Source organism: Solea senegalensis, linkage group LG21 (genome assembly GCF_019176455.1).
Source record: "Solea senegalensis isolate Sse05_10M linkage group LG21, IFAPA_SoseM_1, whole genome shotgun sequence".
Lineage (NCBI taxonomy): Eukaryota > Metazoa > Chordata > Actinopteri > Pleuronectiformes > Soleidae > Solea > Solea senegalensis.
In genome coordinates, this window is record NC_058040.1 from 19,052,448 (window position 1) to 19,071,698 (window position 19,251).

A 19,251-nucleotide genomic window follows, 5' to 3' on the forward strand; every position below is an offset into this window, starting at 1 on the left:
TACTACTACTACTACTACTGTACTACTACTACTACTGTACTAACATAAAAGTGATAAAGAACGCCTCAGTAAAGTCTTTGTTATTAACACGACTGCACAGCTTCACTATACTACAACTACTACTACTACTGTACTTTTTCTTTACTACTGTACTACTACTACTGTACTACTACTGTACTAACATAAAAGTGATAAAGAACGCCTCAGTAAAGTCTTTGTTATTAACACGACTGCACAGCTTCACTGTACTACTACTACTACTGTACTACTACTGTACTACTGTACTATTACCCTGTACCAGCCACTGTTCTACTACTACTGTACTACTTCACTACTACCGTACTCACACTAAAATACTACTACTACTATCGTACCAAATCAAAATTACTCGTACTACTATCATTACTACCGTAATTAATGCACCATCATCATCACCGTACCGTAATCATCATTTTACCACTACCGGCAATTACCGTACTATTACTAATTGTACTCATCAGTACTCCGTCATCATCGTACTCACCACTACCGTACCACTACCACCGTATCACCACCTGTACCATCGTACTACCACCGTACCATTATCATCACTACCGTACCAATTACCACTACTACTGTACTACCACTACTGTACTACTGTACTACTACTACTGTACTACTACTACTGTACTACTACTACTACTGTACTACTACTACTACTACTGTACTACTACTACTGTACTACTGTAGTAAAATAAAAATGATAAAGAACGGCTCAGTAAAGTGTTTGTTATTAACACGACTGCATAGCTTCACTGTACTACTACTACTACTGTACAACTACTACTACTACTGTACTAAAATAAAAATTATACTTCTGTACTACTATTTATTAATCCCCTTAGGGAAAGTATTCCTCTGCATTTGACCCATCCTAGAATTAGGAGCAGTGGGCTGCTACACTGAGTAACGCCCGGGGAGCATTGGGGGTTGGGTACCTTGCTCAGGGGTACCCCAGCCCTTTTTGGCCGGGTGGGGATTTGAACCGTACTACTGCTACTACTATACCCAGAACACATAGAAGAAGTCTTGGAAAGAAATCCCAGTGATAGAAACAGTGGACTGACTGAAGAAGTGGATCCAAGTGTAGAAGAAGACAGAAGATGCTCTTGGAAGAGCTGGGTCTTCAAGAGCTTCTTGACAATGGACAGGGACAGTCATCCCTGTTCTGGTCTGGATTGTCTTGAGACGTCAATCCTTTGGAGCAGTCGACAGGTACCATGAGGCTTTACGAGAGCATTTAAGTCAGTGGGAGCAGACCCATGGAGCACTTTGTAGGCTAGCATCAGCGGCTAAGGGTAACCAGAGGAGCTCAATGGAACGTTCTGGACCGTCTGTAGCGGTTTCAGGTCGGGAGGCCTGTTAGCAGGGCGTTGCAGTAGTCTGACTAACCAATCCACTTTTATAAAACCCATTTTTAAACCAGAGGGTGAACCAAAGTGCAGTAAACAAGATACGAAATCAACAATGTCAACAACAAAAACAGTTTTTGTGTTGGCGGTGTTCTTGGCCACTATTTCAAAGACAGTTAGGAAGAAAAAAATAAAATAAAAAGGTTTTATGTAACTCAAATATTACATATTTTTTCCAGAAATATAATATATTTTGTATATTTGTAATTGAATGGGTTTGGAAGAGTCAGTGGGCGTGACTACTATTACTGAGGAGCCGCTCAGACCTGGTGTTGTGGCGTGTTCCGCTCACATCAGAAGTGGGAACTGGGAGTGACGTATCTCAGGCTGCGGTCCGAACAGCGTCAGAAAGACACTCTTGGACACGTGTGGCGTCAAAATAAAATCCCACGACAGTTGCGTCATCTTGACTTACGTTTGCAGCCGAATCGTCCGCAGCTTTTGTTCCTCCCTCCTCCGGTAAGTCCGGCGCCGTCGGGACTGAGACGGGCAGCAGAGGAGAGCGAGCCTTACCGGCCTGACCCAGAGAGGCCGTCTTCACCTGAGGCTTCGGGAGACTCGCACCTGAGGGAGACAGGGACGAGTTCTGGTTTCAAAATGTGAGAAAATGACAGTGGAGGGACAGCAAATTATAACTTAAGACACAGAACCGTCGCAGTAACCTATGATTTTTGTCAATTTGAAAGCCGCGATTTGACAACGGTGAGGATTACGTTCATTTTGTAGCTGCTAACGTTAAAAATCTCAGCGCGTGTTAGACAAACACTGCGTTTCCTGACAGATGCTGTTTGATATTGATGTTTATGTGACAGGAACAGTTTCATCCGAGAACACAGAGCTGATATTGATCAAACTAAATGACGTGTTCACATGCAGCTAAGTGAATCATCAAACAGGAAACAGATCTGAGGTTTGACCCATTAATCCATCCATCCATTCCTGAACAATGACCGTGTCCTCCATCAAACGTCGTCCAAACAAAGACTTTGAATTAATGTCAATCAACAATTGGACAAATGAACGAGTTAATTAACCAACAAGTTGAATTTAAACTGTTGCTTCTTCTTCTTCACGAGCGAGAAGTGAAGTGAAAACACCAGGGAGGAGGAAACACAGGAGACATGAGAGCGATGTCTGGGGTTTTTCCTGCTGTCTGATTCTGTGAATAGCTGCCTTGTGTTTGCTCCTGAGGCTTCACTGCCAACACTTTACACACACACACACACTGTGCTCCTTCACTCGCTGATCAATAACTTCTATTCTCCTCCTGGGACAGTTTTCACATCAGAGAAACTCATCTTTTCTTCTTAGAGTCTGAACCTGAGAAGACGTGAGCGTCAGGTAAACGTCTGGTTTCGATGTGTTTGTATTTGCTGTGTGAGATTTAAACGTCGTAACCGTCCAATTTTTCTTTATTTCTTCAAAAGTTTCTCCACAGTTTGAACAATGACAATTTTTGTGAAAGGTTGTGCGAAAAAGAAATGTGAACGTGAACACAACATGACTTTTTCTTATGTTTTTTAAACAACTGCAATGAACTACTCTGGTATTTCAGCAAAATTGTGATACAGGGATATGGTGTTTGTCGATGTTGGCTGCTTGTATTGACTTACATTGGTATTTTACATCTTTTTCATGTTGTTCTGATGAAGAAACATCATCTTGTTCTTCGCTCATCCCAACTCAGCTGCTCACCTAGCAGCTTAGCAGCTAGGCTAACTGATGTGTTCGTCACATTCTGCTTTTCAGGTGGTCGCTAGTCACAGGAGACGTCGCTGTTTTCTTCTTCTGATGAGCAAAAACATCATGAATGTAGGCCGAGCTGCACTCACAGCGCCCCCTGCTGTTACTCCTAGTGCTTCTCCACTGTATATTTTGAACTCTAGTTACTAGATTCCAATTGGTGATTGACTAGTTGAATACCAAAGTAGTTATTGCATGAACTGTTCATTTTAAAATGTCCATCAAAACGTGCACGAGCAGCGGCCGGGGCGTTCTTACGACCACATGAGCGATAAAAACTAAGCCACTGGGATTCGTACTACATCGAAATAAAAGCCAAACTTCCCCCAAAAATACTGACAAAGAACTTGTGTGGACGAAGGACTGTCTGTGCGTCCGCTGTGCTGCGGATTCACAACGTCCATCTTTGTGAAATCTCAGTGTGAAGAACTGGCTTCGCTCTCAGAATGTGAAGGATCCCACTCATCAGCTGGGCTTCATGATGTAACATCCTTGAAATTGAGAAGCGAGCGAGCGTCACACATTAGAAACAGAAAGACTGGAGTTGAGTCTGAGCGTCGAGCAGCGACATAAACATAAAGACGCGGCGATGTCGCTGCTTTTATGCTCCACACTTTATGGATTCTTGTAAAAAAAAAAAGAAGCAAAACCTCTGCAGTCGACCAACTCATGTTTTAATGGTTCAAAAATGGAATTACACGGGTTGTAAAGTTTGTGAACTTCCCTTTTCCCCAATCAGTCCACTGGAAAATCTGTCTGTGAGCCAGAGGATTCATGTCCAGGACAGTTTAAATCAAAAGAAGTGAAAAGAAAGAAAGTTTTGCCACAGTTTTTGACGACTGACGTCGTCGTTGTCGCTCAGATTGTCGAGAGTAAAGCCGTCGCACACCAATCCCGCTCACACCGCTCACACTGAAGGTGTTTTCACTCTTTAACCTTTGTGGTAGACAATAACAGACAGATGGTTCAGAGCAGAGTACATTTTCAAAAGCCTTTGTCCCTTTTCCAAATGGTCTCTAACAAAGCTTTTCCAGATGGTTGTGAGTAACAAACCATCTGCTGCATGGAGTTCATCTGCAGAGAATCTGGGAATCAAACGCTCGCACTTCAACGACCTGCGCAGGTTATTTCACCGTTTTCCATCTGTCGTGTGGACTTTACAAGGACTCAGGACTCTCAGCCGACCTCGCTCTGACTCGCGTCGACGTCGCTGCCAGCTTCCTTTTACAAAATGAGGCCTGAAACCAAAATGTGCTTGTATGACTTCTGCTGTCAGAGCCGATCCAAAGTGAACTCGGCTCCGGAAGAGAGAGAAAAAGCACAATGAGCAGCAGCAGCAGCAGCAGCAGCAGCAGCAGCAGCAGCAGCAGCAGCAGCAGCAGAGACGCGGAAGCAAAGGTTACAGTGGAGAAAAGCCATAAAAGAGGGTTTTTCACAGTGTCTGCTTCACCCTCCAGGGATTTGTCAGAGAGTGAGTGAGTGAGGGAGGTGTGTGGAGGTGGAGGTGTGGAAGAGCGGCTCATCTGCTCACAGAGGTGGATATATTTACCAGAAAAACCTGAGTGAAGGTGTGAAACGCCTGCTGGGGTTCAATTCAGCGCGTCTGTCTGTTTGTGCTGGGTCGAAGGCAAAGATGGAGAGATTTACAGCCGCGGGGGGCGGGTGCAGATGGAGGGGGCGGGGGTTATTGATCCCGAGGACAGTTTGAGGTAAAAACAGTTGAAGATGAAGAGTCTTCCAGGAAACACTGGAGTCTCCAGAGGGAGACGGACGGCGTCTCGTCCGCAGCGAAATATCACACGTCCATTTCTGCGTCTAATGACTCATTTGTGGACAAAGGTAAAAAAAGTGTTCTAATGTAGATATAGAACAAGCAGAGAGTGTAGATTGATTTGCAATAACACTAGAATACATTTATCCACACGTCATAAACGCTACATAAGCAGACGTAGTCTTCTGCTTTGCTGCTTGAAGCCAAACAGGAAGCAAGAATATATTCAAACGCCACCAGGGGGCGACTGCAATGACTGCACGACCTCACTTTGAATGGAAGTCTGTAAACGTCATTTATGAGTCACTTTGTTTGGCAGGGGAAGGTTGTGTGTGTGTGTGTGTGCGTGTGTGTGCGTATTTCTGGTTGCTTTGATGGATCGTACTAACTCTCCGCTGTTTCCCTCTCTCTATGTCTCTCTGTCGTCGCCACAACAATCCAATTACACCACGAGAACATCTCATTCCTCTCGCCCAGAGAGTCATTCAGGCTCCGATAAACACACCAACGAGACCAACAATGAACATCGAGCTCCGCTGCTCTCAGGTCTGTTTCACTCTTTTGATAGAGTGATGGAGGAGGAAGGGAGTGTGAGTGTGTGTGTGTGTGTGTGTGTGTGTGTGTGTGTGTGTGTGTGTGTGTGTGTGTGTGTCACGGGGGTTCGGTGAAAGTCCAGCCCGATTGTTGCCGCAGGCTCGCTATTTTGGAGCGAAAGGTTTCCATGAGCTGAAAATCAATGTTAATCTGAGGCCACCTGGGCGTGTAAACAGAGCCATAATGGAAGAGTGTACACACACACACACACAGACACACACACACACACACACACCGGGGTCATCTGAACCGCAGGCGAGTGTTTTGTTTTCTGTTCACATTTCTGCAGGTGATCAGAGAGAGAATGACAGGATGATCCGCAGAGGGAGGGAGGAGAGGAGATGAAGAAGGATCTGACAGTATGAGAGCACACACACACACACACACACGTATGAAAAGGAGGATGAAAGAATGAAAGAAAAGGGGAAGAAGATGGAGAGGGAATAAGGGAATAAGACGTTCTTCCCTCCAGTGTTTGGAGAATCCAGGACGGACCAAAGACAGAAAAAGAAAAAGGCCGGTGGCAGAAACGTCATATGTTCAGGAAACGGATGAAAAAAAGAACAACAAAGAAGTGTGAAGACACAGATGTGTACACACACTCTGTCGTTACTGTGAACGTTATTGTCCTGTTCAGTGAGCTCTTAAAGGCACAGTCAGCGGCACAACAACACAACGTGTCAAAACTACACATAATCCTGGATCTAGTGCTGTCAGGACCTCACACAACCGACGTAAACTTGGTGCACATGTACTCACTGGACTGTGGTAACATGGAGGTGTAGACCTTCGGGTCGATCGTCCCCATGGGTGGCGGCACCAGCGGGTTGGTGAAGCTCCGTAGCGGATGTGTGGGCCGGACACAGGCCGTCGGGATGGTCCGACTGCTCGCCGCCTGCGCCTCCTCCACGGCCACGGCCGCGGACGGAGCTCCGGGGACCGGACCCACGCCCACACCGGGCACGTGCTCCACGGGTGGAGCGGAGGAGCCTGGGAGGAGCGGAGGAGCCTGCTGTGGCGGAGGCTGCTGCTGGAGGAGAGGGGTGGCCGAGGCGTCCGAGGGCATCACTGGAGCAGACGAGGACAGAGACACAAAAGACACAAACGTCCAGTTAGTCTGAGCGAGAGAAAACCATCATGTGAACAACACGCAGAGTGAAAACGCTTGAATTATCTGGAACAAGATCCTGTTTGAGGCAGAAAATGTACCAGCGCGTAAATAAATGACTAACAGAAACTGTTAATGTAAAAATGATGCTCTGTGTTAACCTTTACATCGTGTTGTGACCCCATTATTATATAGAGACACAACTAAACTGTATCATTATTAAGGTACATTATTTTCTGCCAGATTATGTGGGATTATGTCATGTTATGTTGTGACAGGTGGCACGACATGGGAGTATTTGTGTGAGATAATGTTTTCCAAGGACTGAGATGGTCTTTGTGTCTTAACGTCACCTGAAAGAGATTTGTGTCACTTTGTAAACCACGCACACACACACACACACACACAGACACGCATGTTCGACATTCATGACATGAGGGGACATTGCATTGACTTACATTCATTTCCTGGAGACTTACTCTAACCATAACCACAATTACTACTGGCCTACTCCTAATCCTAACCCTAACCCTAATCTCAATCTCATCCTAACCTTAAAACATACCTTCACCTTAAAATGTAGTAATTTACGTTATGGGGACTTGCTTTTGTCCCCACAAGGAAGACAAGTCCCCATAATGTGACTGTGTAAACAGGTTTAGGTCCCCACAACATTAGTAATACCTGGACACACATGACACACACACACACACAGACACACACCTACACACACAGACACACACACACACACACACTGCTGCCTCGATCACTAAGTTCAATGTCTTATTTTGTCTCTTCAGTGTTTGAAGTCCTGATTGACCTCAGTGACACCAAGTGACTCATCAGTGGACTTTGGTGTGAGAGAGTGAAAGTCTCCAGTGTTGTGACAAACACGCCTCTGTGTTAACTGTGTTTTCAGCATGTATGACATCAACGTGTTCACACACACACACACACACACACACACACAGACACACACACACACACACACTGCTGCCTCGATCACTAAGTTCTAATGTCTTATTTTGTCTCTTCAGTGTTTGAAGTCCTTCGTTCAGATTGACCTCAGTGACACAAAGTGACCACACGAGGCAGCAGAGGACCAGCAGCTCATCAGTGGACTTTGGTGTGAGAGAGTGAAAGTCTCCAGTGTTGTGACAAACACGCCTCTGTGTTAACACGGAGTGTGTTTTTCAGCATGTATGACATCAACGTTTCTCCATTACCATAGTTACTGAAAGTGCGCGCACACACACATACACACACACACACACACACATTTTCAAATGACAGATTTCAAATGACTACTTTAAAGATTAAAGACACTCTTAAGTGGAACAGGAAGAAAAAGGTTTCAACCTTCAAGAAAGAGTTGGTTGAGTGAAGTTTTGACTTTGTCCTTCAAAAGCACCTGAATAAAGTTTCCCCCACAAAAAAAGCCCAATATGTTATAATATGAGTCTTATTTTGTGTATCACAGACACACACTTTCACACTGAAGTGAGCAGGTGTAGCTGGGACTGTTTGTGTTATCGCTAGTGAAAGAGAATAAGTCGTATCCCAGGGTTGTTGTGTAGTGGTAAAAAAAACACATCCTAAACGGAAACCTCTCTCTAACGTCTGTTTCTGAGAATTGTATACATTGTAACGTCGCGTTACAGCACCACACACAGGCCTGGCGTGTGTACTGCAGCGCTGTGGACAACAAAGAAGTTTGTTGTTAACAAGAGAAACTTGGTAGAGTTGTGTTTCTGTGTGAATGAGACCCAGGAGCCTCCGTATCTGTTTTTCATTACATCTGCTTCACTTCTGTCCCACCTCATCCCCTCATCCCCTCATCCCCTCATCCCTTCATCCGCTCCGTGTTTTTCCGACAGTGATCCGGCCTCCCAGCGGCTCGGCTAATTCAATAACACCGACGCTTCTCCAGGTCTCCCTGCTGTTGTTAAATCACCGATACAAGCCGACCAGGAATCAGCCAATTACTGAATTATTGCTCCCAATCATGTCGTTTAGCATTTGGCTTAAATATAAACAGGAAAGGGAAGAGCGACGGGGGAGAGAGAGAGAGAGCGCAGGGAGGATTAAAGCGCTGACGTGTGAAAGCCCTAAAGGTTAATGTGGTAATCTATGAGATTTACATTTAATAAATGTCTCTTGTGTTGATATTTATGACTGAATAAAGCAGCACAGCAGTGATTACGGCTCCATAATGAAACTATTATCACATTTGTTGTGTATTTGTGGCAAAACCGACGGCTGAGCTGCACATTTGTCTTTAGAATGAATTTATTACCACGCTACATGCAGCAGATTTACTTACAGCCCGTGAAGTGCATTTGTTAAATTAAGACTTTCATTAGTTTTAACGACGTCGCGTTGTAATCAAGTATGTGTCGATAAACTGCTGAGTCACTTCAGTGCTGTTAATATTATTAAAGATCAATTTAAAAACACCACTGAATATGATTCAGTCTTTAGTTTTTACATTTAAAAAAAAAATAAAAATAATGATAGCGTTATTTTACTCATTGTGTTGTCTATGATTTTCATTTTAAAAATTTACTGGCATGGCTTGCTAGTTAGCAAAGCTAATATCTGACATCTGTGGACACGTTGATATGTTTCTACGTATAAAGTGTCACAAAATGTGTTTATCAAATGGACTAGCTTTGGTTCTGGGTTAGTAAACCAAGCTATAATGCTAATTATTAGCACATTTGGCGTCTCTGGACACTTTGATATGATGCTAATGCATATAAAGTACCACACAATGTGCCTTTTCATTTAAACAGTGTATTAGCTTTGCTTGCTAGTCAGCGAAACAAGCTATAATGCTAATTATTAGCACATGTGATGTCTGTGGACACTGGAGGAAATGATGTTTTTTATGTATACATAACATATCACAAAATGTTTCATTGTTTTTCATTTTAAAACTTGACTAGTTTTGCTTGCTAGTCAGCAAACCAAGCTATAATGCTAAATAGTAGCGTGTCTGGTGTCTGTGGACACGTCAATATGATGTCTTTATGTATAATGTGTTAATGAAATGGGCAAGATTAGCTTGCTAGTTAGCAAATCTAGCTATGACGCTAACATTAACCACTGAAAATGTGTTGTGTGGAAACTGGAATACGCTTGTTTCAGGAACACTGGAGGGATTTTTCCCTTTTTCTTGTAATTTAGTCACATTTTAAGAGCATTATCGCTCCCTCTCATTAGCTTTAGCAGGACGAGCAGCAGCAGCAGCAGTGTTAGCGTTGTCGTACCTGTCGTGTATCCTCTGTCCACAGTCAGACTGGGGAAAGGCATCGGTCGCAGGCTGAACTTGTTGTGCGTGAAGCTGCAGGACGGCGACGGCAGAATCCCAGGATACTGAGACGAGTCCAGAGCTGGTACTGGGATGGCACTGACCACCGCTGCGACAGAAACACAGACACAAGTCAGCTCTTCTTCTTCTTCTTCTTCTTCTTCTCCTCCTTCTGGATGCACCACTGGAGATTTCTCCTCTCTGAATTATTCATTAGGAAAATCCTCCCTTTATTGCAATCTGCAGTCTCACCATTAGATGTCACTCATTCTCACACAGTGGACATTTTAAAGGGAATCGACAAAACAATATGTTGCAGTGAGATCAGTTAAAATGAGCTTTAAAACCACACACACAATCATACAAAGAGAAAGTTCTGCAGCAGTAAAGAGAGACGTGTTCATCATCATCATCATCATCATCAGTAAATCAGTCGCTCAGAGCAGGAACAACACACAGCACAGAGGTCATCATGTGACCTTCAGAGGGAAACTGCAGGGAGTCTGAGCTGACACTGATTGTTTGTGTGTCTGTTGTTTGTGTGACTGATGTTTGAGTGACTAATGTTTGTGTGTCTGTTGTTTGTGTGACTGATGTTTGTGTGTCTGTTGTTTGTGTGACTGATGTTTGTGTGTCTGTTGTTTGTGACTGACTGTTGTTTGTGTGACTGATGTTTGTGGACTGATGTTTGTGTGGACTGATTTTGTGTGACTGTTGTTTGTGTATCTGATGTTTGTGTGGACTGTTGTTTGTGTGTCTGTTGTTTGTGTGTTGTTTGTGTGACTGATGTTTGTGTGTCTGTTGTTTGTGTGTCTGTTGTTTGTGTGACTGATGTTTGTGTGACTGATTTTTGTGCGGACTGCTGTTTGTGTGACTGTTGTTTGTGTGTCTGTTGTTTGTGTGACTGATGTTTGTGTGACTGATTTTTGCAGTGACTGTTGTTTGTGTGACTGTTGTTTGTGTGTCTGTGTGTTTTGTGTCTGATGTTTGTGTGACTGTTGTTTGTGTGTCTGCTGTTGTATGTCTGTTGTTTGTCTGATGTTTGTGTGTCTGTTGTTTGACTGATGTTTGTGTGTCGTTGTTGTTGTGTGTGACTGATGTTTGTGTGACTGTTTGTATGTCTGATGTATGTGTCTGATGTTTGTGTGTCTGATGTGTGTGTCTGTTGGTGTATGTCTGATGTGTGTGTCTGATGTTTGTGTGTCTGATGTGTGTGTATCTGATGTTTGTATGCCTGTTGTTTGTGTGTCTGATATTTTGTGTCTGTTGTTTGTGTGACTGATGTGTGTCTGATGTTTGTGTGTCTGATGTTTGTGTGTCTGTTGTTTGTTTGTCTGATGTGTGTGTCTGATGTTTGTGTGTCTGTTGTTTGTGTGTCTGATGTATGTGTGTCTGATGTTTGTGTGTCTGTTGTTTGTTTGTCTGATGTGTGTGTCTGATGTTTGTATGTCTGTTGTTTGTGTGTCTGATGTGTGTGTGTCTGATGTTTGTATGTCTGTTGTTTGTGTTGATGTTTGTGTGTGTATCTGATGTTTGTATGCCTGTTGTTTGTGTGTCTGATATTTTTGTGTCTGTTGTTTGTATGTCTGATGTGTGTGTCTGATGTGTGTGTCTGATGTTTGTGTATCTGATGTTTGTATGTCTGATGTGTGTGTCTGATGTTTGTGTATCTGATGTTTGTATGTCTGTTGTTTGTGTGTCTGATGTTTGTGTGTCTGTTGTTTGTGTGTGTCTGATGTGTGTGTGTTCTGATGCTGTTCTGATGATGTTTTGTGTCATGCCTGTTGTTTGTGTGTCTGTCTGATATTTTTGTGTCTGTTGTTTGTGTGACTGATGTGTGTGTCTGATGTTTGTGTGTCTCTCACATCCTTTCATGCTGGAGCTACTATACGTTCCATTTGTGGTCAGAACTCAGATTTCCAGCTTGGAAAAGTCGGGACAGACTCACTGACCCCTGACCCCTGACCCCTGACTTCCTGCTCTGACGAGGTTCATCTGAGTGCATTGGTCTCTGATTAGTCAGAGATTGTCGTCACTGAAGAGTCATGAACAAGAATTTAGAATTCTTGGACCTTTGGACCTTTACATGTATTTCAACATCTGTCAAATTCAACCCTAATAAATGAACTCCCATCATTCTGAGGTAGAATATATATATATATCTATTGTGGTTGTTTTAAGGTTTTTTTAAAGGGCAAAAATGACTGTAATTGATCAACCAGAACTGATTTGTTGATGAAATCGATAAATTTAAAGACAGAAACAACCTTTATAGTCACAAGGTAGGAGCTGCAATCAATATCTAGCAACAGAAAAGGTGCATCGTTCTGATCTGATTGGTCCTTTAGAGTTGTGAGTGGGCTGAAATCTGTCATTAATAACATTGTGAGGTTTGTGGCTGTGAGTGAAAACGTGCATTTGACTGGTTACGTCGGCTCATGAAAGGTTACTCATCAAATCAATTCCAGTACAAAATACGGATTTGGGCTCTAAGACATCAAGGACTGACATTTGAGCTTCTGTACAATCACATTTTCAGGAGGAATTGAGGTTTTTAGCTTCAAGGTAGCGGCTGCAGTCAAATTTCTGGTGAATGGAAAGTAGATATTTTACTAGTTATTTTGGATCATTACAGGTTTCAGAACAAGTAAAAAACCAGAAATGAGCTGTGAAAACCAACTGTCAGACATTTAAATATTCATATAATCATTTTACGGCGATGAATTAACGATGACCGGTGGAATGTCTTTGATCCTGTCGACGAATATCTGGATATTTTTGTGAGAAAAAGCCGAGAGAGAAACAGACGAGGAGTTTTCGTCTGTGAAGCAAGAGGTTTGATTCCACTACAGCCTGATCAATACGAGCATTGACTGAAGAGTATTGATACTACGGACAAAGCCAGGCTGTGATCAGCAGCTTTAGGCGCCGCACGCATGTGTGTGTGTGTGTTATTTACTGTACATGTGCTGCGATCGTTTAAAGAGAAGAAGGTTTGATCACCTCAGCGAGACGAGCAGAGATGAGCAAGTCTGATCAATGCTGCGTATTGACGACTCTGGTGCAGCGAGCTAAAGGTCAGAGGTGATCTCTCGCTCACTCTGTGTCTGTGTGTGTGTGTGTGTGTGTGTGTGAGAGAGTGACAGAGATGATAAAGGCACGAAAGGAAACATTTTGAGTGACACAAAGTTAAATCTATCCCAAAGAAGACCTTTATAGATCTGTATAGAACAAATCAATAATCAACATCAGATCTGGATGAAACCTGGTATGATGGTAGCGTGTCTGATCCTGCATATACGTACCAAATTTGGTTCAGATTAAACAATGTTTTACAGAGATATGATAAAGAAGTTTTACATTTTTGCCCATTGAAAGATATCGGGATTTCTCGGAAATTTTATCACGTTTTGCGACGTCATCATTCGGTCGATTGTTACCAAACTTTAATGCGAACTTACTCGGATGATCTCCGACCCGTCACAAAAAATTCACATTGATCCATCACAAAACTGTAGACAGGAAGTTGCTAACAGAAAGACAAACGTACAGATAAACCATGACGTCATCACCTTCATCACAGAGGTAAAAATATGGAAGAGACAAACATGAAGTGATGCAGAGAGAGGAATAAACAGTAAAACAGGGATCTGTGACTATAAGAAAGATCCAAAAAAGGTCAAATAAAGAAATAAAAGTGGGCAGAAGGACAAACTGACAGCAAACGTAGCTGTGAGAGAGACAAGAGACAGACTGGATTAAAGGTCAGGACGAAAAACACAAAGACCAAACAAAGAAGCTGAGATGAAAGTGATGGAAACGAGAGATTCTGAGAGCGAGGGAAACAGAGGATAAAGAGAGGAGATGGTCTGCAGAGATAAATAAGTGACGAGGCCTCGAGACACGCAGCAGAACCTTCAGCTAATCACACGCGACATAACGGGAAAATACTCACTAACCTCAGATCAGAAGGAGCAGAAACATTGTTTTTCTGATGTGTTGTGTTGTTAAACACACACACACACACACACACACACACACACACACACACACATCACTGGATTCACAGGCACTTAGAAGAGTGTGTGTTGGAAGTGAGATTAAGGTTTAACTAATCCAGGTTTCAAGTTCACAACTCAGAGGACTGATGTGTCATGTGATCAGGAGACTCTGGACTGATGTTTGACCAGCTCATCTTGAAAAGGACCAGGCTTTTATTTTGAAAAAAAACAAGTGGAAACCGTTCATTACAAAGAATTAAAGTCTGGTTTCCTGGATGAAAGGTCTCGTGTGAAGCCTAAACGTCACGTGACTTACGCGTGTTGCTCGGTTGTGAGTCCATGGGAATCATCATTTTCCCGCGAGTTCCCCTCCTGGCAGCCAGGGAGCGCTCCAGAGTGGAGATACTGCTGGAAACCTCGTCAGCGTCGGCTGCTGCAGAAACAGAGATTATTATTTCTTTTTCTTTCACATTAGTTCTGCTCATTACGGCGCGTCAGGCTTTTCCTTCACGCGGCTGATTTAATTACACGTTAATGGCTGAGGTTAAATAAAACAGCGAGAAGCACAAAAGTGAAGAAAAGACACTTCATGTTGCCAGGCAACAAAGACATTCAACTGTTGCTCCTTTACCCGAGTGGCTGCTCTTGCTGCCGATCTGGCTCTCTGATTGGCTGTGAGCGACCTGGGGGAGGTCCTGGCAGGACTGGATGGGCGAGTCGCGTCCAGAGGGGGCGACACTGGGCGCCTTCTCGATGTTCTTCATCTCCATTTCCTCGTGGTGGATCCACAGGTCAGGAGGTCGCAGGTCCTTCTGGCTGCCCTTTCTCTTACTGGCGCTGTGGCTCGCTCGCTTCCTGCACGCAGGGCGAGAGACACGGGGAGCGGGAGTGAGCGGGAGGGAGCGGGAGGGAGCGGGAGGGAGCGGGAATGTCCGACGTTCCCAGAATGTTACTGTTTCATCTCCATGTCCTCGAGAAGCTCCAAATTCTACTTCTAATCTCAAATCATATATACAAAGACAGTTTTTTCTGACTTTGGGTAAATTTTTACGATTTATTGTGAAAATGTAATAGTTTTGTGTAGATTAACAATAATAACAATAATAATAATGATAATAATGATGACGACGGAAGTCTCACTTCCTCTGCTGAGCCGAGGAGCGCCGCGTGCAGATCAGAGCCACGATGACGACCACCACCACGGTGACGGCGCCCACGGAAACCACGATGATGACCAGGAGGTTGCTGTTCTTCTGCGGCGTGGCGCTGCCGTGAGGAGGACGCATCTGACCAACGGGAGACTCTGACAAACAGAGGACAAGAGGACAAGAGCGGGTGGGTGAGGACGAGCTGTCGGACACGGACGCATCAAAAATATACACATAAACTAGAGTGTGAATGTGTGAAGGTGTGAAGGTGTGAAGGTGTGAATGGGTGAATTGCAAACACTGTGTGGTGTTTGAGTGGTCGAGGTTCAGCTGATACTAACATGTGACGTCATCAGTGAAAAAGACTTCAAAATTAAAAATTCCAAAATAAATAAATAAAATTATAAAGGTTAAATATAAAATAACATGATTCAGTGTCTTTTTGATATTAATAAAATAAATAAATAAATAAATGTTTTAACACAAAACCAAAAACCTGTGAAATAAAAATGGAGACTGGATTCACCGGACTGAACTGAAGCAGAAGCTGTGTGTGTGTGTGTGTGTGCGTGCGTGTGTGTGTGTGTGTGTGGCTAAAGGGAGAAAGGGGAATTGATGACATGCTCATTAACTTGACCTTGAGACACACACACACACACACACAATTCTCAGCCAAACAATTACATTTTTTTTTTAGTTTGCTTATTAAGATCATTTAAAAAAAAGTATTTTTGAATCAATGAGTTCATTTTTTTCTGAAAAAGAGAACATTTATATACGAAGAAAAAAAATCAAGAATTTTCAGGTCATTTTTCATGATCAGTTTTTCTGAATACATTTTTTTTGAAAAATGTTTTAATTATACAATTTTTTTCCGTATCAGTTTTTCTGAATGAAGGAAGAAAACCGAGAGTCTGACACTAAAAATGTGTCGCTGCGACCAAATGGTGTGAAAATCGTCCTGAACTCATGTCGTCTGACCCCGACATAAGAAAGCTGTGTGTGTGTGTGTGTGTGTGTGAGAGAAGTTGTGTTTGCAGACTGATGTGTAGATGCGTGAAAAACATATTTTTAATCTCATCCCAATGACCCGTTTTCCTGCAGACACGTCAGTTCTGCCGCAAAGACTCCAGATGCTGCCAGCAACTTGTAGAACGTCTGATGTTTTTGATTTCCTACGAGCGGCAGCAGCAGCGGCAGCAGCAGCAGCAGCAGCATCAGCAGCATCAGCAGCAGCAGCAGCCGCAGCAGAGACTCACGTGTTTCATCCACGGTCTGTGTGTAATTTCACACATGGTTTGATGCAGTGACTTCATTAATCATTCAAATCTCCAGACGCAGCGACAGCATCTGAGAGTAAATAATGTTTCTAAACATGAAGACGAGAAAGTTTCCACCGACAGATGCCAAGTTTAACACAAACACACACACGCGCACACACACACACGCACACACACACGCACACACTGTCCTCAGCTAAAGATCTAAAGTGAAAAAAAAGTTGTGTGAAAAGTTCCACTGACGTCGATTTCTCCAGGTTTTTCATTTGAAAGTTAAGTTTGTTTTAAAATACAAAGAAATCCTAAGTATAAACTCTAAAAATTGGCCTCGTTAAATTAGAGAAAATTCACTTTAAGTAAACGTTTCTTACGTGACAGAATTTCTTTGCTTATGATCAGAAAAACTTTGCGAACATTTGGCCAGTTTTGTTTGAGTTTTTTTTTTCCTAATTTTAAGAGATTTTAAAGACTGAAAATGGCCAAATTTACAAATAAGTTTTCTAGCAAAACTGGCAGAATGTTTGACTTAAAACAACAACATTTAAATCAGATTAAGAATATTTGGCTTATTTCTACAAGGGCTTTTTTTACAGTGCAAAAAATAGATATTCAGTGGAAAAAAAAATGTCAGCAAGCAAGTTCTGCACGAGCATAATAATCTAATTTTAACTAAATCTGTCTAATTGATGTCACGATCACGTCATTGTGTTTCTGCAAATATTAGAAATCAAGTTTAAATTATTAAAATCATCTTAACCTTTTTTTTAATTAAAATATGAAATCATTTCTTTCTCCTTCTGAGATTCTGGTCTTTTTACGTCACATTTTTTAAAATGAGATTATTTTTTCGAGTGCCAAACATGTCGGCTAAGATTACTTTTATTTTTAGGCAAAAGAAGAATTAGTTTTTTCTCGATTTAAGGAACATTACAGTCTGAAAGTAACTAAATTTACAAGGCAGGTTTAAGGCAAATGTGTTGTTTGTTTTCAAAGCAGTCAGGCAGGTTTCCGGCTGTAACCATGGCGACCATAGTTACAGCCTGAGACCTGACGGGGACGAGTCTGTGGTGAATCGTTTTTCAAGCGCGAGGAAGCTCTGTGACGTTAAAGGTCCGACACGGCGTTAAAAATGAAATACGGCGAAGCTGATGAACGACGACTCGCCATAAACCTGCAGGAGGTCAGAGGTCGTGGGGGGGTTTCACTGAGGACACACGGACGTGCTCCACTGTCGTCCGATGGGTCACTAAATCACCGCCAGTTACAGACCCTGACCTCTGACCTCTTCTGATGCAGGAGGAGGAGGAGGAGGAGGAGGGGCAGAACAGTTTCTCTTGGAGGCAGTTAAAGTTACGAGCGTGATGTTTATAGGAGCGCTGTAAGAATCAATCTCCTGCCGTGCTGCTGATGTCGTGTCAGTGTTTCCTTCTGTTTTTAACTCAGTGTCCCGGATTATAATCTCATATGATGAAAGAGTTAAGAGTCTTCTACTCGTAAAGAAAAGGGAAATCTGCAAACTCTGTAATCAAGGTCAGATTGTTCTGTGGTCACATGACGGCGCCACCTGTGTTACAACAGCCACACAACAAATACAGTCAGTGGGAATGGATGGAACCAGCGATAGATACAACGATAGATAGAGCGATAGATAGAGCGATAGATAGAGCGTTAGATAGAGCGATAGATAGAACGATAGAACGATAGAGCGATAGATAGAACGATAGATAGAAGGATAGATAGAGCGATAGATAGAGCGATAGATAGAGCGTTAGATAGAGCGATAGATAGAACGATAGAACGATAGAGCGATAGATAGAACGATAGATAGAACGATAGATAGAGTGATAGATAGAACGATAGAACAATAGAACGATAGAGCGATAGATAGAACGATAGAGATAGAGCGATAGAATAGAGCGATAGAACAATAGAACGATAGGCGATAGATGAAATAGGCGATAGATAGAACTATAGAGTGATAGATAGAACGATAGATAGAATGATAGAGCGATAGATAGAACGATAGAATGATAGATAGAACGATAAAACAATAGAGCGATAGAGCGATAGATAGAATGATAGAGAGATAGAACGATAGATACAACAATAGATAGAGCGATAGATAGAATGATAGATAGAACGACAGAATGATCTTTCGATAGATAGAATGAAAGAACGATAGATAGAACGAAAGAACGATGGATAGAACGATAGATAGAACGAGATATATAGATATATAGAATCCATAGATAGAACGATAGATAGAATGATAGATAGAACGATAGAACGATGGATAGAACGATAGATAAAACGATAGAACGATAGATAGAACGATAGAATGATCTTTCGATAGATAGAATGAAAGAACGATAGATAGAACGAAAGAACGATGGATAGAACGATAGATAGAATGATATATAGAATGATAGATAGAACGGTAGATAGAATGATAGATAGAACGATAGAATGATGGATAGAACGATAGAAGAACGATAGAACGAGCAGATAGATAGAATGATAGATAGAACGATATATAGAACGATAGAAAGAACGATAGAAAGAACGATAGATAGAACGATAGATAGAACGATGGATAGAACGATAGATAGAACGATAGAATGATAGATAGAACGATAGATAGAACGATAGAACGAATGAACGAAAGAAGAACCGATGGAGTGAACGAGTGAACAGACGGACTGACAGATCAGAGTTTACCACGATGAGAGGAGGAAGACGAAGATAAAAACCTTCAGTGTGGATTCTTCATCATTACACAATCATCGTCTTCGTTCATGATCCTGTTATTTTATGAGATTAATAACAGTAATAATAATCAGGC

At 42.4% G+C, this 19,251-nt stretch overlaps 1 protein-coding gene across 1 annotated transcript in view; it reads right to left on the reverse strand.

Moving 5' to 3' along the window:
* LOC122758509 (netrin receptor DCC-like) overlaps positions 1–15,368 on the reverse strand; it is a 20,025-nt gene extending 4,657 nt beyond the window's left edge. The window contains exons 1-6 of the mRNA XM_044012739.1: positions 15,122–15,368; positions 14,613–14,836; positions 14,298–14,414; positions 9,940–10,089; positions 6,319–6,627; positions 1,867–2,015 (exon numbers count right to left, since the gene is read on the reverse strand). Of these exons, the coding sequence (XP_043868674.1) occupies positions 1,867–2,015; positions 6,319–6,627; positions 9,940–10,089; positions 14,298–14,414; positions 14,613–14,836; positions 15,122–15,267 (1,095 nt within the window). The 5' untranslated portion in view covers positions 15,268–15,368. The remainder of the gene's footprint in view (positions 1–1,866; positions 2,016–6,318; positions 6,628–9,939; positions 10,090–14,297; positions 14,415–14,612; positions 14,837–15,121) is intronic.
* Between the last annotated feature and the right edge of the window lie 3,883 nt (positions 15,369–19,251).